At 61.1% G+C, this 25,891-nt stretch overlaps 2 protein-coding genes across 2 annotated transcripts; one reads left to right on the top strand and one right to left on the bottom strand.

Moving 5' to 3' along the window:
• Positions 1-307: 307 nt before the first annotated feature.
• Positions 308-14,627, bottom strand: GRK1 (G protein-coupled receptor kinase 1). The gene is made up of 7 exons (XM_057532992.1): positions 13,929-14,627; positions 12,373-12,500; positions 9,938-10,095; positions 9,159-9,242; positions 6,678-6,802; positions 4,414-4,615; positions 308-3,304 (listed from the first exon to the last, which is right to left on the bottom strand). Exons 1-7 carry the CDS (start codon positions 14,625-14,627, stop codon positions 3,006-3,008), a joined length of 1,695 nt encoding a protein of 564 aa, XP_057388975.1. The 3' UTR covers positions 308-3,005.
• A 4,576-nt stretch (positions 14,628-19,203) lies between these two features.
• ATP4B (ATPase H+/K+ transporting subunit beta) lies at positions 19,204-24,009 on the top strand. The gene is made up of 7 exons (XM_007196741.2): positions 19,204-19,315; positions 19,769-19,897; positions 20,814-20,927; positions 21,044-21,243; positions 22,007-22,063; positions 23,224-23,322; positions 23,848-24,009. The coding sequence occupies exons 1-7, from the start codon at positions 19,204-19,206 to the stop codon at positions 24,007-24,009; spliced, it is 873 nt and encodes a 290-aa protein (XP_007196803.2).
• The last annotated feature ends 1,882 nt before the right edge of the window (positions 24,010-25,891 follow it).

Genomic DNA, 25,891 nt, shown 5'->3' on the forward strand with positions numbered 1-25,891 from the left:
TATGCGTTAGCATATGGTATTTGTTTTTCTCTTTCTGACTTATTTCACTCTATATGACAGACTCTAGGTCCATCCACCTCATTACAAATAAACCCAATTTCGTTTCTTTTTATGGCTGAGTAATGTGTGTATGTGATTTTGAAAGAGAGCGTGCACCAGGACCATATCACAATCTAGAGAGTCTGCCGTGTTTTTAAACTTTTATTTTTACCCTTTTCTACTTGGATGGAAATTGCATTTTTTGTCTTTTACAAAGGAAAAGTCACAGTGAAGGCGTCTGCAGATTCTCCGTAAGGAAATATGCGCTTGTGGGGGGCCCACATCCTCACCACAGTTCACGTTGGAACGCACCAGGATGGAAAAGCGGGATCTCCTCTGGCTCCTGGCATGGGGACGACGGCAAGGGCCAAGTGCCTGAGCCCAGCACCCCTCGGGGATCACGAGGCTTGTGCTCGGGGGTGAAAGGGCCCGGGGACGAAGGCTTCTCCACAGAGAGCCCCCAGCTCTGGCCCGGGGGAGCGCCCGGGCAGCCCCGTTATCCAGCCTGGAGGGCGTGTCCCTTGCCCAGGGGAGCCGGGGGACAGCTGGAGTGACAGCGAGACCCCTCAGGGTGTGCCCGGTCAGGGGGTCTGCACCCGAGACGCCCCACAGCAGAGGCCCCCGAAGGCCCATGAAGAAACCCCACAATGAAGAGTCACCATAAGCACGCACCCAGCAGCTGGGAACTGCCCTGTGCACCGTCCGGCCTCCCGGCCTTGCCCCCAGGCCCCAAGGCTGCGACTGGACGGGAGGGTGGAGACGTCCCTCCAGCCCAGCTGGGGAAGAATGGAGTGACCGGAGCTGCCGTTCTCCCGGTGGCGCATTTTAAGTCAGTGCTTTGGTTGCTGCCTACAGGGGCCGCAGGGCGCCTCTGGGTGGGGGTGACCAGCGGGACACCGGCACAGCCAGGCTCCTGCACCTGTGGGGCAGTGTCCGTACCACAGTGTGGACGTTGACAATTCCTTTGTTTCTATGTGAAAATTTCAGTTCCAAAGCGTTTTAAAATAGAAGTGAAGTGACTCCAGGACTTCTGCTGCCTGCGTGTAACTACATGGGGCTGGCTTGAGTTTTACTGGGGAGCAGGGGGCACCCCTGAGCAGACCACGAGAGAGAGGCAGCGGAAGTCACACGTAACTCGCTTCTGTGATTATATCCCCACAGACCTGCTAGCTCATGGAATAACGTACGTTGAGTAAATAATCTGCAACAGCTGTGCCACATTTAGCCAAAAACGTTGAATAAGTTTTTAGCGTTAAGTATGTCCCACGCACGAAAAAAGTTACTTGCTGTTTATCTGAAATTCAACTGTATCGATGCCCTGTCTCCTCTGGCCGTCCAGGCATAAGATGAAGGCAGAGGGGTCCCCGACGGGGTTGCTGGTTCCACAGGAGGGGCTACACTTCAGGCGCCGTGGGCCCCGGGCAGGCACTCCGACGGCGGCCAAAGGCCAGGCCACACCCACCCCCTGAGGTGTAAATCACTCTGCTCAGGTCCATGGGGACCTAGAGCAGATTAAATGGGTTTAGAAAGACCAGAAGTGGTGTGTCTTGCACCTGAACGTAGTGAGGTGAGATCTACAGCCGTTAGATAATCTACGCGTCTCTTCCTAGGACACAGAACCCGCGTCAGGGCCGACACAGCGATTGATCCTGCCGACAGCCCAGCCTCCCTTGGCCACGGGCCCCCATCTCAGCCTCCCAGGAGAGGTTCAAGGGGCAGTTTCAGGTCACAGACCAAAAGCACTGGACGGCTCTTCAGGGCCCCTGCAGGACATTATGGCTGCAGCGCACCGGAGAGAGGGTCGTCCTGCAGGTTCGTTCACCAGGAAGGGGCTTTAATGCCCTCGGTGCCCAAGGGACCCGGAGGTACACTTGACACATCCCTTACACCCGACGGCTGTCTGAGCCCACAGCAGCCTGGGGCCAGCCCCCTGCCGTGGCTCTGGGCCAGCGCGGCCCCTGGTCCCAGGTGGCTCAGCCGCAGCCCCCAAGGTCGCGCTCCTCGGGGTCCCTCCTCTCCCGAGGCTGCTGGGGGGGCAGACGGCAGGGGTGCTACCACGCCCAGCATGGCACTCGGAGGGCAGAGGCGCTCAGGAAAGGGAGGGCACTGCTCCTGGCCGCCAGGCAGCTAACCCCACGTAGCAAGACAAGCCCAAAGCTGGCCCCAGGAGGGAGACCAGGAGAGGGCCAGGCCTTGCAGGCCAAGAGGCAGAGTCGGGGTGGGAAGCAGGTGCCGGGTGGGGGGAGAGAGCCGCTGGCCCGGCCTGTCTGCCGGGGGTGGGCAGCTTGTGTCCAGTTGTCATCAACTGGAGATGGTCTCGGGATGAGGAGAAGCCAAGGGGGGTGACTGCCGCGGTCAGCCTCACCCCCAGGCCCCTGGGCCTTCCCCTCCTCCCGGACACCTGGGCCCCGGCCGGCAAGGGGACCCCACTGGAGACTCAGCACCGGCAGACGTGGAGACGGCATCCCCAACGTGCGGGTGGGGCCCGGCCCGGCCCCGGCAGTGACCCGCCGGCTAGGGGCGGGACCAGAGCTGGGCGCTAAGGGAACCCGGGCCAGGCGCACACTCCGGGCGTCTCAGCGGAGCCCGCGAGCCCACAGGCCGGGGTTTCCCAACCTCTGAACCAGCCCAGAGAAGGCGAAGGGGCCTGCGAAGCTGCAGCTGAGATGCCAGGAAACCCGAACCGAGTCTTCACTCTCGCCGCCCAAGCCGCCACCAGCTTGCACGTCCGCTCCAGGGCCTGGAGAGCCAAGCGTCGCTGGTGGATTCCGTCCCGGGACCACTGGATCCTTTTTGAGTGAAAGGGTGCAAAAGAGGTGGACTATTTACTGCTGGCGCTCCTGACCCTGCGCGGGAGGCCTGGCTGGACCGGCCTCCTCTGTCCTGCCTGTGCTGAGCGCCGGGCCACAGCCATGTGGCGGCCTGGCGGGAGGGGCTCAGCTGACCCACGAGGCGCTGCAGCTGGTCTAGCAAACCAGACACAACCCCGACTTGGACGAGGGGGCCGCCTCCTGCACGGAGATCCCCTTCATGTCGTCGGGCATCTGCCCGTCAGGCCGCCACACGTTCAGGTCCCCAAAGATGCCCTTCTCGATCATCTCCTCCTGCCAAGGGATGGGGCAGGTGCCGGTGGCGAATTCCTGGAAGAATTCTGTGTCCTCTTTGTCAAAGGCCACGCCCCTGACCGTGGAAAAGGCACCCACGTCCTGGATGTTCTTTGCATAGACAGTCCTGGAGTCTGGGACGAAGGGGGGGGTCAGCATCCCTGTGAGAGGACGGAAGACACGGGGCGTGAAGGGCCAGCCAGCGGAAGGAGGTGGCCGCGTACCGAGAGCCCCCGCTCAGCCAGCAGGGCCGCTGCCCCTCATGCGGCCCTGGCGGTGACGAGGAGAGCGACACCCGCCACAGGGCGCTGAGCCAGGCTGGAGACTCAGAGTCCGGTCTGGACACACGTTGCCAGAAGCCAGCCCCCATCTGCGCCCCCTCCGCCCTGCCCAGAAACCCCGTTATGAGGGTCGGCGGGCCCTTGGCTGCACTGCCCCCGACGCCGCCGTGCCCACCGTCTCTGCAGACCCCCCAGCCCCAGTGCCGGCCTCCCCGTCTGCAGGTCTACACCTCGATCACAACATGCTCAGAACTGAACTCCCTGTGCCTTCACCCCGTCCCTCCTCAGCACAGACCCTGTGGCCTCGGGACTCCATCCGGCTCCGGCTTCCCCGGTCCTGACCGCTCGCTCGGGCTGCCTGACCTCCCTGGGCCTGGGGCTGGTCTGGGCAGCTCTCCCTGGCGCCCAGCACCTTCAGATCAGCCGGGGCTGCCGCTGCCCTGACCCTTCCCCACCAAAGAAACTTCTCCTACTGGGGTGTCGGGCCGTGAGGTCACAAGCTCGCACTTCCTGGGTGTGGGTTCTGGTGGGTGTGGTGGGTGCCATGCTTCTCTCCTGCAGACACGCGTGCACAGACACACTCGCACACACTAGCTTGCACGCGACATGACAGCAGACGCTGGTGGAACGACGGCTGGAGAAATCCTGCCTCGACTTGGATCGCGGGCTCCTTCAAGGAAACGCCTGACAGCGGGTTCAGATCTTCAGCTCCAAGGTGTTTCCCACACACCCCATCCAACCCTCGCCGCCTCCTCGGGTCCCCAGGAGACCCACCCCGTGAACATCCAGTCCTGGGCGCGCTGGGATGAGCAGGGAATAGGGACGGTGGTGTCATCAGGGGCAGAGGATGCTCTGGGGGGGGGGGCGGTGGTCCGCCCAGGCCGCCCGCCCCCCGACCTCACGCTAAGCTGCCGGACGCCAACGGGACCGGGAGGCCAGCGAGGGTCGCCCAGGAGCCCCCAGCCCCAGCTCCCACACGCGGACAGTACCGGCCTCCAGCTGCCGCCAGTTGATGTCCCTGAAGAGGGGGCTGGCGCGGAGCCCATCACAGGAGCCGTCCCTGAACCCCAGGCGCCTCTCAGGGTCCTTCTGCAGCAGCGCCTCACAGAAGTCCTTGCTGGCCTGGCTGAACTTGTCGGGGTAGGTGACCACCTCCTCCAGGACCCGCTGCTTCAGCTCCTTGTTCTCCACCTGCACGGCGGACACAGCACCGTCAGCCCACGTCACACCCCGGCCAGGCCCACCCGCGTCGCCCCAGCTGCCACGGCAGCTCCGGACACGGCAGCTCCGCGGGCCCGGCCGGCCCTGTTCTCAGGGATGCCTGATGCCCCCCTCCCGCATGTTAGCACTTAAGGGCTCAGTGTCACTGGTCAGGGCGTGAGACCCTGAAGGTGGACACCTTGCACTCCCACGACCACCCCCCCCCCAGCTTGCCCGGCGAGGTGGCAGAGGTTCGCCAAGGGCAGACGCCCACAGGGTCCATGGAGCCTTAGTCCAGACCAGCTTTCCCGAACGTGACTTCCAGCCCACAAAATTCACTTCCAGTGGGTCCATCCCCAGGGAGCTCCCCGACAATCAGCCCGAAAGTCTCCAGCCCCACCTCAACCAAACGCTGCCCATTTCCTCTCCCTGTCGGTCAGATTTGCCCTTCCTGAAACGTCCTAAAACTTCATGGAAGTGGGATCATCCAGAGTCACTCTTCCGGGGCCAGATCCTTTCATTCATAGTGGTGAGTTTGAGACCTGTCCGTGTCATGGGTGTACCCGAGGTTCCTTCCCATCGAACACAGGGACCTCGGGTGGACCACAGAATGGAGGGACCACAGATGCCCTGAAGATGGACCACAGAAGGCATGACCCAGAGACGGGCCATGGAATGCAGGGACCACGGATGGACCATGGAACGCAGGGACCACGGATGGACCATGGAACGCAGGGACCACGGATGGACCATGGAACGCAGGGACCACGGATGGACCATGGAACGCAGGGACCACGGATGGACCATGGAACGCAGGGACCACGGATGGACCATGGAACGCAGGGACCACGGATGGACCATGGAACGCAGGGACCATGGATGGACCATGGAACGCAGGGACCACGGATGGACCAGAGGATGGACAGACCACGACGGTTCACTTTCTCATGAAATCTCCTCCTGCTCATTTTCACCAGAAAACAGGGGTCCTGTCAGGGCCATGGGCTCCGCCAGGGCTCTGAGGTGGCGCTCCTATGGTGGCCTGAGGCCAACGTGGACCCCACACTGTGCTGCTTTACCCTGCTCTTCTGAGCTGAGGTTGGGAGAGACCCGCTGCTGGAGCCCAAGGCAGAGGTGCAGACGCACAGAGCGACCCTACGGGTTAGTCAGGGGAGGGGTTCTCACTCTCGGGGGACTGCAGACCGGACTGTCCCCACGACTATGTCAGGAAAGGAGCGGGGACTGGGCGGGGGCCCTCGGGGAGGTCCAGCAGAAGAAACTGATGGCTGTGACCTCCAGGCAGGCCGAGGGGCCGTGGGCATGGACGAGCGAGGGGCCACGTCTAAAGTACAGTTCACAGCAGGCCTCCCTCCTCAGCCCCTCACGTCTGCCCCACAGACATCCTCAGCTCCGAGCAGGGTCAGCGCGCGGTCCAGGGAAGGGGCTGCTTTGCTCCTTTTGTTGTGAACAGTGGTGGGGGCTCTGAACGACACCTATTCGCGGTTCTGCTGGGCTGGGCAGAGCTCCCTGGGGAGACGCGGGGCCGCCACGCGGACAGGAAGTGGGGGGGCACGGGAGGCAGGGCCCCAGCATGGCCACCCCCTGTGCCTGCTGCCCCCAGGACGTCCAGGGAAGCGGCCGGGCCTGGAGCAGGGCCTATAGCTCAGCACCCGGGGAGGCGAGCGCGTTGGCCTCCGGGAAGGGCAGGGAGGCCACCAGCGGGTGAGCCACGCCCCCCAGAGCGAGCGCTGCTCATGGGGGTGGGGCTTGGGAGGGGGTCCAGGCTCCTCTCCTCCTGACACTCTCCTTGGCGCATGGAGACCCAGGAGATGAGGTCACCGTGTACACCACGAGAAGCCTAGAGCTCCCCGAAAGGAATGTCACCAGGTCAGCTGGTGGACACTGCTCCTGTGACCCCAACAAGGAGGGTCACCAGGTCCTGCGGGGACCCTGCTCCTATGATACACACACACACACGCACACACGCGCGCACACACACGCACACGGAGCTGATGCCAGCTCAGCTGCAGGGACACCGCTGGCCACCTCCTACCTTCTCTCCGCGGGCTCGGAAGGGGCCTCTGGCCGCGATCATCTCATACAGCGTGACCCCCAGGGAGAAGTAATCCACGGCAAAGTCGTACTCCTCACCCCGCAAGAGCTCCGGGGCCATGAAGCCTGCGACAGGAGCACAGCGCGACTCGGAGACCAGCACCCGGCACGCACCTCCCGTCTCCCCGGAACCCAGCAGGGTCCTCACGCCGGGACACGCGGGGCTGCCCCGTGCCCACCCACCAGGAAGCGCTCCCCCGGTTGTGAGTGTCCCCTTGGGCACAGCCATCCCTGGCGGGAGCCCCCTCCACCCAGGGTGGGTCTCAGCCCCACTGTGGTGCCCATGGCGGACAGAGTCAGTGTCTGAGGCTCACGCAGGACCTGTGGTCAGAGGCAGGCGCTCAGACCCGAAAGGGCACAAAAGGAGAGGCTGAAGCCCCGACGCTCCTAAGAGCGGTCCGGACCCCAGTGGCCCGTGTGCTCCACTTCTGGGGAGTCGGGGCCATGTGCTGGGCCCTGCAGGCTGAAGGGGACACCCCGAGAACCAGCTCCGGCCTCCTTCCCTTTGTGCCCCGTGCAGAGGCCAGCCCAGCATGTGGGAAGGGTAGACAGGCAGCATCTGGGGCCCATGGTCCACTCCCCCGGGGCCGAGTAGGTAGTTGAGGCTGGGCGCCGGGGTGGCTTCTGTGCTCAGATGACTAGACACCCCCCCAAAGGCCAAGCTGAGCGTGTCCTTTTGTTTCCAGCCCTGCCTGGTCCCTCAGCGTTTACGTGTGTTCGCGGCAAGTTCCCAGGAGGGACATGGCTGGATAACACGGGCCACGCTGCAGTGGCCACAGGACGTTCTCCTGGAGGTTACAGGACTCAAGTTCCAGAGAGCCCCCTGGCCCTGAACACAGCCTCTTTTCAGGGATTACAGTGCTGGCCAGACGGCTCAGACTCTGGAGAAAGACACGTTCCACCAACCACAACTTCTCCGTGAGAACGGGCCCGAGAGGAGGGCCCGCCGACCACAGAGACGCCACATCCCTGCAGCAAATGGCCCGCTGGCCCCTCCAGTCTGCCCCACCCGCTGGGACCCAGTGACACGTCTGCCTCCCGGGGTCTCACGCGGCGACGATGACTCTTTTTCGTGTGAAAGACGGCACGAGCGGGCAGTGGGTGAGTGAACGCAGCCTCGGTCTAGGCGCCTCCCCCGAGCCCCGCGGCGCTGGCGCAGCGAGTGCTCCTCTGGGTGGACTGCGGCTGAACCGGGGGCGGAGGCTCGGCTCTGGGGACCTGGGCGGGAGGGAGCAGGGGGGCCGGGGAGAGGGCACGGAGGGCTCCCCGAGCCTTCGCTGGACGCCCCACCTTCTAACTCACACCGACCCCAGCCTCCGCTGCCACTGCTTGAGGCCCCCGCGCCGCCTGACCCCAAACACACAGGTCAACACAGCCCGCGGGCAGAGCCCCCACCCCCACCCCGGCCAGGGCTCAGAGCCGCTCGGCAGCCGCGGCAAAGCCTGGGCGCCCCCTAGCGGCCGGTCGGGCCTCGTGCAAGCAGGGCCGGTGACACCCCAGGTCCACTGACTCCAACCCTGGACCCGATCAGCCAGGAACAGGCGAGCGGCATTTCGCTCACATGCTCAAGCCCTGGAGAGGAATCTCAGAGGATCCGGAAAATTCACGACAGGACCTCTTCCCAAACAGAGCCGCAGATGAGACAGACCCACCGTGGCAACAGGCACAACCCCAAAAGGAGCCCAAAGTGCAGGATGGGGGCTTCGGGGACAAAGCAAGACCCAAGCGGCCCAAGTCCCAGGAGCAGCTCTTTCTCCCCGAAGCCAGGCAAACAGGGAAGAAGCAGATCTGCTAAGAAGTCCTACAGAAAACCCGGCCATCAGGAGGGCAGCGTGCTCGGAGCGTCTGCCGCACAGTGTCTGAGCGCGAGCCTGGCTGTCACCCCGGCCCCTGCGGCGGGCACCAGCACCCCCCGTCCCCCCACTCCTGCTCGGATGCCTCTTCTCTGCGCCCACCTGCCCGGGCGTGAGAGGAGATGAGGTAGGGACAGGAGGCGCCAGGCACGCACATGCACACAGACACACAGACGCACACGTGCACAGTCACACACACAGACACACGCACAGTCCAGGGGCCATCTCACAGCTGAGCACCTGCCAGGCCCTGCCCACCCACCCTGCCTCTGTGCTGCTTCCCTCAGTGCAGAGCCCCAGGCTCTGCCCATGGCCGGCGCCGGGAAGCTTCCGTCACAGAGGGCACACGTGACAAACAAGGAGTGACTGTTCAGGGGGTCTGGGGTCATCCCTGCGTGGGTGCCGGTCCCCCAGTCTCACGCTGAGAGGGGAGGGATGAGGGAGCATCTTGCCGACAAGCCCCAGCCCTCACCATGACGCCCACCCCAGGCCACAGGACCCCAGGACCCCGGGCCTCGTCCCCTTTGCCCCCATAGCAGCTGCCCTCGCCCCGGCTCTCAGGCCCTCACCTGGCGTCCCCGCGAAGCCCTTGGTCTTGGTCTGCCCTTCCTTCAGCTCCACGGCCAGCCCAAGGTCAGAAATTCGGATGTTGCCTGGAGAACAAACATGGGCTCAGGTCACACGCGGCTCCACAAACAAAGGCCCCTGGGGTTCCTGGACACACACACGTGCACGAGCATGGCGCACACACACAGGGGCCGCCGCTCCCCGCTCAGACTGCGGAGGGACCGAGGGTCCCAGCAGCACTCGCAGCTGGAATCCGGGGCATAATCCCCCTAAAGCCAGCCTCCTCGTGGCTCTGTCTTCCCCGAGCGCTGCAGCAATGGCCTTTGGGGCACCAGTGTGTCCGTCTGACCTGTGATGGGGAGGGAAGGGGGGCTCTGAAGGGACTTACGGGAACCTCAGTCTTGGGGGTTATTTGCTGACGAGAATCCCAGTTTGACTCCTCACGAAGACAGCAAGCGAAGTGATCGAGTAGGGACTCGACCATAACTGTTAGCTGTTTACTAATAGTTCCACACCCTCTGGCATCCCGGACTAACTCCCTGTTGCCCTGGGCGCCTAGCCATGCACCAGATTTCACCAAAGCCCATTAATAACCTCCACTCGGGGATAATGCCATGCGGTCGCAAAATAGCTGAATGAACAATAAACAAACTTGAGGTGTGTCTTGGTGCCGTAAAACTATAACGAGCATCTATCAAAGCTGGTCCCTCCCCTACCGATGACCAAGCAGGCTACAGAGGTGAGCAGGGCAAGGGAAGGCCGGGAGGGGAGGCCGCCTCACCGTCGTCGTCCAGGAGCACGTTCTCGGGCTTGAGGTCTCGGTAGATGATACCCCGCTGGTGCAGGTGCTCCAGGCCGCTGATGATCTGGGCCGTGTAGAAGACGGCGCGCGGCTCCTGGAAGCCGGGGTTCTCCTCGTCCACGTTGTAGATGTGGTACCTGGGGGCAGACCACATGGAGCCTGTGCTTCTCTGGCACAACCAGAAGCCGCGTGCCCACGGTTTTGATGGGAAGTAAAACCTCGGGAAAACGTTGAGGCCTCCGAATCCCACGTTGTGTCGGCAAAGCGTCCATCATTTCAGCCTCGGCGTCCAGCCTGAGGGGCCCGCGGCAGAGCCCGGACCGCCGGCCACTGGTGTCTGTGTCCTCACAGCCCCTCAGCACAGCTGTTACAGGGGCAAGGCAGGGCAGCTGTCCCCACCCCACCTCCCCTGCCCCGGCCCACGGGGAGAGAACAGGGAAACAGGCCCCAAGGCCACTTTATAGCCACCAGTGAAGGAGCCAGGCAGAGGGAGGCGAAGGCGGGCCACGTGGCCAGCCCACGTCCCATCCAAATTGAGCGGCTGACCCAGAGCCCAGGAGGCATGTGGGCCGTTTCCCCAGAGACACACAGACTCCCTGGCGGGCCCTCAGAGGACGCCCCCCGGCCTCCCAGACTCTCCTATCTCCCGTTTCCCTGTCACGTTGTACAGAGACGCAAAACCTAACAAGCAAAGTATTTAAACTAGAGAACAACCAGGGAGAGGAGAGGCAGGCCAGTAATCTCGAAGAAAACAAGAGAGAAATCCTCACGCCAGCCGAAGCAACAGCATGAATGGCTTTTATGCTACATGTACATTTTACTACAGTGTCCTGTAGTACAGTGCGGGGTAGTACAATGCAGCGTGGTACAGTAGCACGTACAGTGTACTATAGTACAACGCAGCGCGGTACAGTGGCACGTACGGTGTACTATAGTACAACGCAGCGCGGTACAGTGGCACGTACGGTGTACTATAGTACAACGCAGCGCGGTACAGTGGCACGTACGGTGTACTATAGTACAACGCAGCGCGGTACAGTGGCACGTACGGTGTACTATAGTACAACGCAGCGCGGTACAGTGGCACGTACGGTGTACTATAGTACAACGCAGCGCGGTACAGTGGCACGTACGGTGTACTATAGTACAACGCAGCGCGGTACAGTGGCACGTACGGTGTACTATAGTACAACGCAGCGCGGTACAGTGGCACGTACAGTGTACTATAGTACAATGCAGTATAGGACGGGGTAACGTAGTGCAGCATGGTGCAGCACAGTACGGTATACCGCCTGAGGTAGTGCAGTACAGCGTAGTGCAGGGTAGTGCAGTATCGATACAATGTAGTATATGTAGTGCAGTGGAATACAGTAGCATGTACAGCATAGCACAGCGTCACGGCCCAGCACAGTGCAGGGCAGGGTAGGCGAGTAAAGCATCACGATCTCTCCGCTCTCCAGCTCGTGCTATTTGCACTTTCCAGACCCTTCGCTCCTCCTCCGTGATCTTGCACAGGTGGCTCAGTCAGGGCCTCAGAGCCTCACCTGGAAAATGGGGCCAACACCTGGCCCCAAGCTCACCTGGCAGAGTTTCAACGCAGGCGAACCCAGGCCCGAGAACGGAGGCACAGCGACGACCCCCTTGTGTGAGGGCCGTGTGAGTCGTCTAAGTGTCTCAGGTGTGTTAGCTGACTCTCCACAGCAACCTCGGAACACCAGTATCTCATCTCTATCCCCATTTTACAGACCAGCACGCTGGGGCAAGAGCGGCCGTGTTGCCCAGCTGGCAAGTGGGTCTTTTCCCCTCTGAGAGCCAGTGATCCAACTTCTCCTGGGAGCCCAGGGCCGGGCCCTCAGGTCTCCGGCAAACCCAGGCCCCATACGGCGACGATGCCCTCTGGTTCTCCCTGCGGTGGATGGCCAAGCCACAGCTCCCAGAGTCGGCCACACGGCGCTTCCGCTCTGCCACCACCCCCAGAGTGCGTTGTTGACGAAGTTTGTCTTCATTTGCCATCCCTCTTGAAGCACGGCCCTCACCCCGCTTGAGGCCCTCTCCCACCCCTTTACCCACCCGTCCACTAGCACTCGATTCACAGCTCCACACGCCCTGCTGCCCACACCACTCACCCCGCCGTCCACATGAACCCGAGACCCACAGGACGGGCCCACGACTAGAGAGCTTAGGCCACCTCCCCCAGGGCTCCTGCACTTCACTGGGACTGAGGACACATCGTTTCAAGGACCAGCAATCCGACGACAAAGAGGAGGGCTTAGATGGGGACCGGGCTTCTTGTCTTTATCACCACGTTCTCAGCACGTGGGAAGCAGCCCCACGGGGCCCCAGAGAGCCCCTCTGCACACTCGGCCGCGTGGGCCCTCCCATCCTGCTCCTACATCGGAGAGAGAAGCGCTTACCTTATGTCGCCTCCATTCATGATGGTCATCACCAGACAGAGGTCGGTTTTGGTTTCGAAGGCATAGGCCAGAGACACGATGAACCTGCTGTGGACTTTGGCGAGAATCTTCTTCTCCACCATCGCGCCCTGGAAAGCAGGGTAAGAGCCCAGGGTTAGGCAGGAAAGTGATATTGCCAAAAACGGCCAAGTTCCACAAACCAGAAAATGTCACGATAAAACAGAATCAGAGTTGCCGGTATATTTTAAAAGTGGCTGTACAGAGCAGTTGCAGATAACTTAGAGACATGCCTCACATGCCCCGTTTCACAGAGACAAGATAGGGCCTGGGAACCCGTCACGTGCAGAGGACATCGGGGTTCCTAGGGCCGCCAGCAAGGGGGCTCCTGGCAACCAGCCTTAGAAATGCGGCTGAGGGTCCCGGCAGGTCCCCAGGCAGCCTGTCGGCACTGACCTTCCCTTCCAGCTCTTCCTGCTGCAATCCCAGCCCCTGTCCTCCCATCCAGGCCTCTGAACAGCACCTTTTCAAGCCACCCCGCATCCCTGTTCATTTTCTATATTTATTTTAAGACCCCATGAAGTCCATTTAACGTGCTTTTGAAAGCTGTGTTGGGTAAGGAGAAAGAGCCCTTTTGAAGGAGGAGTTCTTGATGTTGAGAAGCCCTTTCTACCCCCTGCGTGGGAAGATTTTAGGTGGATTTTACTTTGTAAAAGTTTGATAAGTTTCCTGAACTCGGGAGAAGAGAGGCTTAATACCCTAACAGTTGGATTCAAATTGCAGGTAGATAGATGGTCCTGAAGGTAACTGCTGCCCCCAAAGGCCATCAGGCAGAGCACCATCGAGGGGCCCCGGGGTGGGGTGCGCTGGGGTAGCTGCTGTTTGCCCCCAGCATGATCTGTTCTGTGCAGCGGGAACGGGAGGGAAGCCCGCGCAGGCAGAACGCGCGGCTGGAGATTAAGCAGCTTTGGCTGATCCCGCCCGAGCGGGGCCTGATGCCAGAGGGAGGGTGGGCGCCGCTCAGAGCAGCTGCTTCCGCCACCCCCAACCCCCGGCCCAGACAGCGCTGCACGCGGGCACCTCGGGGCCTCCCCACACCAGCCCCGGGGAGACTCCCCCTGCAGCCTCCTCACAGCACAAGCCAGGGAAAGTTCCAGAAAGTCAGAGTAAAGAATCTGGAGACTCATCCCAGCAGCCTCCCTGACACCGGTGGCTGCAGTGCGTGGCCCTGGTGACAAGCCGAGAAGCGTGCTGCCGTGTGGCACAGGACCCGCGCCAGCCACGCAGGGCCGCTCTGCAAGGAGGGGCGCGGCGGACCCCGCCCATCCCGGGCACCGAGGCTGGTGGTTTAGAGCGGCTGGACAAGCCGAGCATCCGAGCACCGCCGGCACCTGCCGCTCCGAGCCAGGGCCTTGGCCGCCAGGCAGACAGGCGGACTCGACGAGGGGGCGCGGGGGACCGACCCCGCCCAGGGCCGCACGGCGGGGGCGCCCACCACAGGGTGAGCCGGCCCAGGACGCCCCAGCCCCTATCCGCTCCCCGATGCCTCGGCGGCCCACCTTGTAGCCCTTCCTCTTCTTCAGCCGCTTCTTGTTCAGCTTTTTGCACGCGTACATCTTCCCGGTGGCCTTCATCTGGCAGGCAGACACCTCCCCGAAGCCGCCCCGCCCCAGGACCCTGAAGTCCAGGAACCAGTCCTCGCCCACAGGCTGGGCCTCCAGCCACTTCCACTGCAGGAAGCGCTGGAAGTACAGGCTGTCCAGGTACTGCTGGAAGGGGGCCTGGCTCAGGTGCGCCAGGGTGGCCCGCAGGAGGGGCTGGAAGAGCCCGTCCCTGGCCCCCGCCGGCCCCTCCCGGGCCTGCGCCGCCGTCTCCTTGTCCAGGAAGCCGCAGAAGAGCTTGGCCTGGGGGTCCAGGTACTCGGCCCGGATGGCCTGGGCCTTCTGCGGCCGGAGGTCGTCATCAGTGGTGTCGTAGTCCTCGATGTCCCTCCAGAGCCCCAGAGCCGGCACGTGCTGCTCGTGGGCCTGCAGGAACTGCTGGAAGAGCCGCTTGCCAATGGGCTGCTCCGAGCACGCGCTCTCGAAGCCCAGGTCCAGGCTCGCCTGGAGCGCCTCGCACTTGGACAGCGGGGGCAGCTTGAGCCGGGCCAAGTACTTCCTGTCCCGGGAGGTCGGGCCGCTGCTCGCGTCGAAGCTGGCGCGGGCAGCGATGAAGGCCGAGTTGGCCACCACCGTCTCCAGGGACCCGAAATCCATCCCGGCGCCGGCCTCCCTCCGCGTCCGGCTCCCACGTCCCAAGCCGGCCTAACCCGCTGCCCTTGGCCTGTGGCCCGTCCCCGCCCTCTGGGGACAGGAGGCTGGCCGGGCACCGGGAGCCCCAGGGAGCCCGCTGACACAGCTCAGGCGAGATCCCGGCCGGAGTGGAGGACACGCAGGGCGGGAGCAGGTGCCAGAAAAAGACAATCCCTAAGCCGCTCGCAGACGGATTAGACGGGCCACCCTGCCCCGCTCCTTCCCACGGGGAAGGACACACCTGGCCCCAGGCCCAGCGCGCAGGAGCCCCGAGCCTCCCCGTCTGGCCCGCTGGCCCAAGCAGATGAGCTGGAACCTCCGCCTGTTTCCTGGTGGGAACGCAGGGCCCAGCTGAAGGGAGGGGGCCCAGGAGAAACCTTAATTCACAAAGATGGCTGGTGTTTTCCCCACTATGTGTCATTTTTTCTTTAGAAAACCCGCGAGTGAGAATAAAACCAGCTGATGATAGGAGTTTAGGAATAGGCTTTCTGGGCGTCCACGGGTGAGACCCCTGGCCAGGGGACTGGTCAGTATGTGAGGACCAACATTTGTCCTGAGCTGACACTGGGAGCAGCTGTGTCATGCTGGTGGCTCTGATGACCTAAGGTAACCCCGGCCCTTGCCGAGGGATTAGCTTCACATCAGCCCCTGCCCTCACCTGGGCTGCGCTGGCTGGTGGAGGAGAAACGCCAAGAGAAACGTTCAGGTGAAATTCGGACGGGGATGCAGGAGACCCCAGCTACACCGGGGCTAAGGTCCCACACAGAGAGAGGCAGGAGAGAGAAGGGAACGAAGAGGCCAGGGACACACCAGGGCACACCTGAGACACACCTGGGGGACACCTGAGACATACCTGGGACATACCTGGGCCACACCTGAGGGACACCTGAGGCTCACCTGAGACCCACCTGGGGCTCACCTGAGACTCACTGGGGGCACACCTAAGACACACCTGAGACATACCTGGGGCACAGCTGGGACACACCTGAGACAGCTGGGACACAGCTGGAGGACACTCGGGACACACCTGAGGCACACCTGGGGCACACCTGGGTACGGCCTTGTCTGCCTTGTTCTAGTACACAGTAGGTGCTTGGTACCTGTATGGGAAAGAATGACAAGGAAGTGATGGGGGTTGGTTACAGTTTAGAGAGGAGAGGAAGAGAAGGGCCGCAGAAATGAAGAACACCCCAGCCAGAAGAGGCCAGGTAACCAACTCCCCGCGGGGAGGAGAGGGTCGAGAGGGCCGTGAGATTCTGCCAGTGGGTATGAGGGGACAGGCGGACTCTGTGTAGCAGCCGGGGAAGCAGAAACAAGAACTTGCAGCTGAGCAGGTGGCTTGGTGCGTCCAGCCTGGCTCTTACTAGCAGGCGACCTTGAGCTGATCTCTTCAAACCCTTCCTGCCTTTTCTTTAACCCATCAGTGTTCAGACGGGTGGGCGGCTCCGGCTCCAAGGCGTGTTGTGGACTGGAGCCCCTTCTACGTGTGTCCCTCACCGTGTGTCCCCAGACAGCGCCTCCCAGCAGTGCCGGGGACTCGAATCGCCTGGAGAAATAAAGATCTGCTTCGGTGGGCCTGGAGTGGGGCTGATACCCGGGTCAGGAACCCCTGCGAGAGGCGGTGTCTGAGGACGGCGACTCCCACTGGATTAACGCTGAGCCGAACTCCCTCCTGGGGAAGTGGGAAGCATTCAGATAAACGGCGTTAAATATGTTTCCGATCACGGGACTCAGAGATGGAAGAGTGAACTTGGCTCTCTAAGAGGGGTCAAGTACGCAGAGCTTCCCAAACTCATTTGGCCCTTTTTTAAAAGTTTTTATTTAGAGGAATTGTAGATTCACGTGCAGTTATGAGAAATAACCCAGAGACCCCTGCACCCCTCACCCAGTCCCCCAGTGGTGGCGTCTCCCCAAACTGTAGCTCAGGATCGCAGCGCAGATACTGATGCCACCACAGCAAACGCTCAGGAGCCCCCGACACCACACGGTCCCCCTTTATAGACTCCCGCCTCCCTCCCACCCCACGGTCCCCCTTTATAGACACCCGCCTCCCTCCCAGCCCAAACCCTGTCCTGAACCCGGGCGACCACTAATCTGTTCTCCATTTCCATGAAGTTGTCATTTCAAGAAAGTTTTCTAAGTGGAAGGTTTACGCCTCAGCCCCGCTCTTTCTTCTCTCCTTGCAGGACTCCAGTGACGCAGACGTTAGGCCTTTCCTACGGCCCCTGGGTCACTGAGGCTGGGCACTTTTTTTCTGGCTCTACTTTCTATTGTTCAAATCCGGAAATTTCTATTGTTTTTTCTTCCATGTCAGTGATTCTTTCCTCTGTCCCTTCCCTTCTGCTTCTGAGTCTATTCTTTGAGCTTTTTATTTTGGTTATTGTATTTTTTGAATCTAAAATCTCCATTTGGTTCTTCTTTGTGTCTTCTATTTCTTTCCTTAAACTTTCTACTTCTGTTTTTCCATTTGTTTCAAGCACAATCACCATTGCTCGCTGAAGCATTTCACAACCTGTCAGGTGATTTCAGAACCTGTCACCTCAGGCTTGGCATCTACTGATCATCTCGTTTTAACTTCATTTGGAGGTCTTCCCGGTTCTTGCTCTGATGAGTGATTATCTGTTGAAAGCTGGGAATCCTCCTGTCATCCAGTCCTTCAGTGTTCGCGGGCTTCCGCTGACCCCACGGCAGCTGTGGAGGGGTGGGCTCCGGTCCCTTGCTGCCGGGGGGTGGGAGTCGAGCCCCCCTCATAGGAAGGGAGAGCTCCCGCATCGCCCGGAGCTCACTCTCTTTGGGGCGTCCGTCCCACGTTGTCCCGCGGGACACGCCGAGCAGCCCAGGGCCCCCCACCCCACCCCAGGCCTCCCCTCCCCACGGGCACGTGTCCCAGGAAGGTCATCGTGACAACGCGTGTGCATCTCAGCACACACGTTCATGCTTCTGGGAATTCAGAGACTAAGTGTGGAGGATTTCGTTCAAAGACTTCCAGGAAGAATTCATACTGTGCTCGTCCCAAGAGTGTCTCTGTACTTTCCGGACCAGGGCGGCACCGATTCTGTGCCCAGCAGTTCCCACCCTGTGTCTTCAGGCCTCGGCGCGGGGGTCCCAGACCCACAGGCTGTGGACGGTGAGACTGCAGCCTAAGGCCACACTGTGTTTTTACTGCCCTAAAGTTCCAAAGCTGTGAAGGGGAACGGTGTGAAGGAAAATGCCTACGATCGGTCCATTAGGAGACTATGAGTCCAAGCTAAAATGCTGCGATTCCATCTGAATTTTAGGGTGTTCGTTTTGCTGACAAACTCTAAATCATCCTAAAGAAAATAAACATAATGGCTAGAGGGCTTTTCACTATTTTTATCCCCGAAGAACACTTCCAATTTGGCTACGTGGGTCCCTCAGAGGGAAAGTGACAATGGATGGACGCCCAGCTCTTTGTATACAATCCCCACCCTTTCAGTCGGGTCCTGACTTAGATATTTGTAAAGACGCCTCGGTGCCACGTCATATGTGCCCAGCGCTGCCCTTTCCTCCTAATCTCAGAGGTGGGTGCCCCAGCCATGTGGACCACCAAGGCCACTTGGTTCTGGCCACGCATCAGGTGGTCCGGGGGCTCGTAGTTGTCCAGACGCTCAGGCCACCCGGCAGGTCAGCTCCCTCAGAAACTCGGGGGTGGGACAGGTGTCACAGGTTTCCAGGGCGCCCCAGGTGGCTCGGACGTGCTGCCAGGCTGAGCGCCCCCTGCCTAGACACTGCCGCGGTCCTGCAGCCACTAGCAAGGCCACGGGAGCTCCCAGGTCCACTGGGTCCCCGCGGGGTCAGAGTCTGCATTTCAGCAACACGCCCGGGGACCGGTGTGCATTCGGTTTCGAAAACACCTCTAGACTGTATGGCTGTGGATTCCTCCATGGACACAAAGTCCTACAGGGCCCAACACTGGCTCTCAGAGGACGCCACGCTCATCACCGAGCTCAGCTCAGGAGTGACGGGAACCCCTGCGGCGGCCCCGCGTCCGGCCGCCCCAGGCACCAGCAGGCTTGGCTCTCCAGCATCAGGAGTGGCAGCGGCGGGAGCCCCCGCCCCCGCCGGGGTCCCAGCCACCGCCTCATCGTGACCTGGGGCGCCTGCTGCCATCAGCTCAGAGCAGGGGGCACCTCGGCCGCGGGTGAGCGTCGGGGTCCAGGCCCCTCCTCGTGCAGACCGCTCTCTTCACACCTCCCTCCCCAAGGAAGTGCGATGGGCAGAGCTGGGCACCTGGCAGGCCTCCTTGCTCATTATCAGAGCAGATAAAGTTCCGGGCCAAGGGCACCCGAGAGGAGGAGTGAGCCACCCTGATTTGCCCAGGGAGGGGGTGGAGGGGCACCTGACGGCAGGGGAACCCGCCAGGCCTGCCCGGGCGCCGGCGCTTGATGGCCGAGCAGCGATAACACCCTGCTGGGCTCGCCCCGGAACCCAGGGCCGCAATGCCCTTGACCTCTGAGGGGGAGACCATAAAACCCAAGGGGACGTCCTCCCCCAAGTGTCCTTTGGCAGGAGCGGGGCGATGGCGGCGCTGCAGGAGAAGAAGTCATGCAGCCAGAGGATGGAGGAGTTCCAGCACTACTGCTGGAACCCGGACACGGGCCAGATGCTGGGCCGGACGCTGTCCCGCTGGGGTCCGTGCGGCAGGGCAGGGGCGCCGGGGGAGGGCAGGGGACCAGCCAGCAGCCGCGTGGGGCTGGCGGTCTCAGTGCCCAGACGCAGGCCCTGGCTGGCCTCTCCTCCCCCACTGGGTGATCCCAAAGGCCCCCCTCAGCCCTGACGCCCCCCGACACCCCCAGGCACCTGAGAGCGGGGAGCAGCTAAGGATCAGCCCCAGAGGCTCAGCCTTAGATTTGAGAACAGCGGTTCTAAAGCTACGCTCCTAAAACTATAATTTTTAAAAAGGCTTTTAAGTAAGGGGTGCAGGGTTATCGGGGTGATGAGAATGGTCTGGAACCAGATAGCGGGATGGGTGCCCAGCGCCGTGCATGAACGCTCACCCTGAGCGGTGACGCGGTTGGTGGGCTGCACGCGTGTTCCCCGCGACCAAGCAGCTGTCGCTGCGTCTGACCCGCCTCTTCCCACAGTGTGGATCAGCCTCTACTACGTGGCCTTCTACGTGGTCATGACCGGCATCTTCGCCCTGTGCATCTATGTGCTGATGTGCACGATCGACCCGTACACTCCCGACTACCAGGACCAGCTCAAGTCACCAGGTACTGGGCGTCGGGCCCTGCTCTGCCCGGGGCTGCCGGGTCAGGACACGACCCCGCGGGGAGGAGGTCGGGGAGGACGGCCACCAGGGGATCAGGAAGGGGGGCGAGGGGAGCTCGGTGTCCGTGTGGCGTCACCAGCACCGAGGCTGCCCTCCTGTGGAGGCCTCGCCTCCCCAGCAGCAAAGTAGGTCCAGAGCACGAGTGCCGTCTAAGTGCAGCGTGGTCCGTGCGACGAGGGGTCGGAGCCAGCGCCAAAGAGGAGGAAGTCGCTGGTGGCGAGACTCCCAAAACCTGGGGAGGGTGTTTGGACCGAGACCCCCCCACGCGGCCAGCTAACCTGCGGTGCCTGCAGAAAACAAAAACAAAGGGAGGGGGGAGAAACGAAGGAAGGAAAGCTTCTTCCAGCCCAGCTACTCAGAGTGTTTGTCACCCCTGCGTCCTTAACTCTTTCTGAGGAAGATAATAACCCAAGAACATCCCACAGCAGCACTGAGCTCTGCCACCCTCGGTGGATCCTCTGCAAATCGTCGTGACAACTGGGGCTCAATTTTTTGAATCAACCAATGGATAAAACACGGAGGATTTCGATGTCATTTCAGAACAGAACGTAATAGATTACAAGCTTGAGAACACACTGTGATAGAATGTGCCCCAAACCCAGAGGCTGGCAGGCAGGCAGGCCTCCTGTGGGAGGGACCCGCGGGCCCTGGTCAGGCCTCGTGGGACGGCATGGCCCCCCAGCCCCTGGGCAGGGTCCCGGGCCCTGCTGGCTGCAGCCTCCTCGCCAGGGGTGGGGGGACCCTCGAAGGCCTGGCCCTGAAGCGTCCCAGGTACGGCCTCCCCCAGGCCGGGGCCAACCGCCCAGCAAACGGCCTGGATGTACAACCAAAGACCAAGCGTCACGTCCTTTTTCCAGGGGTGACCTTGAGGCCAGATGTCTACGGGGAGAAAGGCCTGGACATTTCCTACAACGTGTCTGACAACAGGACCTGGACAGAACTAACGCAGGCCCTGCACCACTTCCTGGCAGGTAGAGTGTAGAATGCACCTCAGTCTCCATTCTTTCCTCGTCTCAGGATCCCCCAGGGGCGAGGGGGTGAGGGGGGCTGCAGTTCGGGCAGGGCTGCAGGTGTGTCTGTCCCCCAGGCTACTCACCCGCGGCCCAGGAGGACAACATCAACTGCACATCCGAGAGGTACTTCTTCCAGGAGAGATTCCTGGCCCCGAACCACACCAAGTTCTCCTGCAAGTTCACAGCAGACATGCTGCAAAACTGCTCGGGCCGGCCGGACCCCACCTTTGGTTTTGAGGAAGGAAAGCCGTGTTTCATTATCAAGATGAACAGGGTGAGTGAGGGGGTCGGAGGTGAGAAGGGAACCGGGCCCCTGTCTCTCCTGCACGTGTGCCAGCGGCGAGCGTGCCTTCCCTCAAACACAACTGGGAGCCGCCATCCAGACCCACCACCCACTTGACCGTGGCGTGCGCCCCCCGCGCGCCGCAGAGCCTGGGGCAGCCCTGTGTGCACGGCGGCTGGAGGAAGCCGGGCCGCGGTCAGCGCGGGGAGGGCACCTGGGAACCGTCTGGGGACAGGCGCAGAGAGAGGCTGCCCGTGAGAACACAGCCAACCACGGGAGGCACGTCCACGCTGCGGGGAGAGGGGACATCTCGGCAGGGCCCCGGGGAGGGTGGGGTCTGAGGACCCGGCTCCACGCTGGCATCTGCGTGGCACTCTTCATTTTCCTCCCTAAGAGGCCGGGGGGGCCACGCACTGGCACACCGTGCTGGGCCCCCGGGCCCAGCTGCGGTGCGGTCCCGGCTGCCTGGCAGGTGTGCAGCGAGGGAGGGCGGTGGTGCCCACGAGCCAGGAGGGCACCGCACTGGACCCTGGGCACCAGCAGGCGCATCTGGGGGCCGGGCCGTCGGCACAGGTGGGCTTGGGGAGCTCAGACCCCCGTCCAGCTCTGCCACCTGCCGGCCAAGACCACGGCCCCGGCGTGGAGCTTCCGGCTTTGAAGCAGGAGTTGGTACACCCCCCCAGACCCTCCCCGGCACCCGTCCTCCGCGCTCACAGACGGGCACAGAGGCCACGTGCGAACCTTTCCCTTTCAGATCGTCAAGTTTCTCCCCGGCAACAGCACGGCCCCCAGGGTGGACTGCACATTCCTGGTGAGTGACCGGCCACAGCTGTCTTGTTTGGGCTGGAAAACCTGCGGGAAATACTGATCTGGTTTTCCCTAAAATCACCTCAACCGTCAGCCTAACAAGCCAGGTGCACGAATTGCATGAACCTTCACTTAAGAGTGGTTTTGTCGTGGGGGATTAAAAACGTGGTAAGAAATATCAAGAAAAAATGTTCTATATGGTATTGCAAGATGCCAGATGGCACGGCTATATGATCCTGGAGAACAGTTTCACTGTCTCTGGAAAAAACAACAACAACAACAACCTGGTAAGAAAAACAACCTTCGTCATTGTTTTACTTCAAAAAGCATTTGGGACAGTGTATCACTGACATGCTTCAAAATGTTTGTGGCTATTTGGAAAAACCAAGGCACTTCTACTACGCTGCTTTGTCCTTTTTATTTGCTTATTTACAAAAATATGCAAGTTACCGACAGCTACTGTTGTCTGGCAGTGTGTGTATATAAATGCTGCCAACAGTTGGCATTAATTTAGTCCAGTTTTTCTCAAAACATGCTTTTAAGTACAACATGAAAAAACTAAATTTGTCTTCACTGAATATTTTCTAAAGTTTGTTTTCACGATCACGCCCTCAGCCAAGGCTCTCTGCCGTCAGCACAGGAGCCCCACCGGGGTGACCCCCCCCAAAGCCTGCAGTCTCCCCGGAGCGCAGCATTCGTCCTGTTTTCTTTTTCCTCGTTGAGTTTCCTCGACCACACATGTGTAGGCTGACCCGGGATCTGCACAGACACCAAAGTACCCTTCCTCTGCCCTCAGACGAGCTCAAGCCGTCGGGCGATTCGCTGGCTCTGACAGTGAAAGGAAGCAAACCCCACGACAGCGTATGGGTCCTTCCCGAGTCTCGGCAGATCAGCCGCCCAGCCTTGTGGGCCTTCATTCCCACACGCTCGGCTCTATTGCCTTTCTTATCCTAAGAGGGTTTAAAATGGAAGAAAATACAAGTTTGATAAGTCACCCGGGGTCTTGCTCAGCTGATGATAAAGATGAGATCTAGTTTATGCCAACTGCACGTGTGGTCACGGCGCACACATACGCACACACGTGGACTTGCGTGCAGAAGCATGCGCGGCACGGACACGAGTGCGCCAGATCCGGCCTTTCTCACGGCGGCCTCTCGCCCGCAGGACCAGCACCGGGATGCCCCGGCCCTGCAGGTGGAGTACTTCCCACCCAGAGGCGTCTACAGCCTGCACTACTTCCCCTACTACGGGAAGAAGGCCCAGGTACGTGTGCGCCACTGTCCCCAGCAGCTGCTCCGGAACCGGATCAAACTGAGCAATCACCAGCAGAAGGGAAGCCCTAAATGTTCCACCTGTAAAAACGAAACAAGGCCGTACTTAGCCCAGCCGGACCACTTAATCTTCGGGTGCTTCCCAAACCCATGTTCTCGTAACTACCTGAAAACACATCGTTCTCACGCAAAATAAATATCAAATCTAATCTTTTACCTTCCAAGGGCCTCCTTAGAAGGCCCTTAGACAACTGCATATCCATTTAAAATCATTTTCTCCAAATCTCTTGCTTTATCCTCTGTGTTGTTTTTATATTAATTTTCATCAAGTGTAATTTCAAGTTGAATCTGTCACTGGTCTGTCCACCCCCCCCCCCCACCCCCTGGGCCAAGTCTCCTCGTTTCTAAGCAGGGAGACATTTGTGTCCCAGTGAGTCCCGGGGGCTCTCGGGCGACATGGGAGCACCCAGCCAAGCGCCCGGCTGCCCTCGAGGGTCCTAACGCACGTCCGCTTCAGCCCCACTACAGCAACCCGCTGGTGGCCGCGAAGCTTCTCAACGTCCCCAGGAACAGGGAGGTTGTCATCGTGTGCAAGATCCTGGCGGAGCACGTGACCTTCGACAACCCCCATGACCCCTATGAGGGGAAGGTGGAGTTCAAGCTGAAAATCCAGAAGTAGAGGAGCCAGGCGGCTGGCCCCCAGGTGCAGGGTGACCGCAGACGCCGCGTCCAGCTACACCCGGCACCGGAGGCAGCTCCGCACCAGACAGGCCCCCGTGCACCCAGCTCTCAGAGCCAGAATCCTGTGAAATCTCTGTCACTTTTTAGGTAGAATTTGCAGCCACGATAAAAACGCTGGGCTAACACGGTGACCCTAAGGCAGCAGCTGTGCAACTAACAAGACCCCAAAGGGACTCATCTCTTCCACGTGGACATCACCTTTCTTGCTGTAATTTATTTTTTCTATACGTTAATATGAAGACCGGTAGTGCGTTGATATGAAACGCGACTTAGGATTTCATGCATTCTGGTTGCCGGCTTTAAAAAATGCAGTTCCTAAACTGTAAAAATCAGGTTTATTAAATTCACTCTTAATCTATGTAAAAGAGTCATGTCTCTCCTGATGAGGGGGAAGAATTAACTGAAAACTCAAACTAACTGAAATTCAGTTAACTAAATTAACTTAAGAAGAATTAACTAAAATTAATGAACTAAAAAACCTCTCCCTTTAACACTTTCAGTTGCAAGTCAGGGACATTACAAACCGGAGTGGAAGGGGCTGCGCTGAGAGCGCACAGCTCTGGGACGTAAGGGTGTCCCCACGCGGCGGAGCCCAAACCCCAGAGGTGACCTTCCTCGGAGCACAGTCTCCCCTCCAGCCTCCAGGGCGGGGGGCGGTCTGCAGCCCCAGCCCATTCAGAAAACCCTGAAACGAGAACATTCTGTCCCAAGGACAAACCTGCTCTCACCTGTCACCCACTTTTCACCCCACCCGGAGCTGGCAGCCCGGAGTCCTAACCCCACGGAAGAAGCCCCGCAGAGGCTCAGGGGACAGGGGACCCGCAGCCCAGCCCCGAAGGCCGCCGGCTCTGCTCCGCGTTGCCGACCCCACCTGCAAAAACCCTGAGCCACCTGGGAAGTGCCAGGTCAGGCCAGAGATCAGGCCACCTCAGGGATGTCACGACACATCAGAGGTTGGAGGTCAGGGGTCAGAGGTCCAGCCACCCCAGAAGAGACACCGAGGCCTCGATGGGGGTGGGGTGGGGGTGCCCGTCGGGGGGCCCGAGCACAGTAGGCTGCCTGACTCGGGGTCCCTCCTCCAGCTGCCCTGGGAGGCCGGGGCTGCTGATTCCATTTCACAGGGAAGGAAACCGAGGCCCAGCAGCTGGAGGGGCTGCCCCCACGGGGGGTGCAGGGGACCCGGCTACCTGCCGACCACAAAGCGCCCCTTGGAAAGAAGTGCTAGAACCTTCTGTCAAGTTGCTGTCGAATACACGGAACAACCAGCACCTGGGGGAGGGGTGGCACAGGCTCTGGGGTCAGAGGTCAGAGGCCTAGGTTCGAGCCCGGACGTTCCTCTCTCGCGAGCTCGCTGACGCGCCCCGGGGACCACTGCTGCGTCAACCCCAGAGTCAGTGCTCGGCCCAAGTAGCCACAGGCCTCCTGGTTGGCAGAACCCCGCTGCTCACCAGCTCGTAAGACGTGACCTTTGGAATCAAACGCCTCCCCTGGAGGTCACAGGCCACACCGCAGGGAAGCGGGCGTGGACGGACGCAGGCCGGACACCCTGACGGGTGGCGCTCCGGGATGCCCGGGCCACAGCTGACCACCTACCAGGAGGAGCAGGAGAGGCGACGACGCCAGAACCTTGTCCCCCGTCCAAGGCGCTCCCGCAGCAGCGGAGCCAGCAGACCCTCGGCCACCCGGGTCACCACCGGTGGAAGGTCGGGGGTCTCCTGCCCGCGCTCGGGTGCCCAGCTTGGCCAGACCCGCCCGGGTGCCCTGGAGGAGGAGGGGCCGCAGGGGCGCAGCCGCAGGGGACTCGGCCGGAGACGCGGGGC

The sequence above is a fragment of the Balaenoptera acutorostrata genome, chromosome 18 (genome assembly GCF_949987535.1).
Source record: "Balaenoptera acutorostrata chromosome 18, mBalAcu1.1, whole genome shotgun sequence".
Lineage (NCBI taxonomy): Eukaryota > Metazoa > Chordata > Mammalia > Artiodactyla > Balaenopteridae > Balaenoptera > Balaenoptera acutorostrata.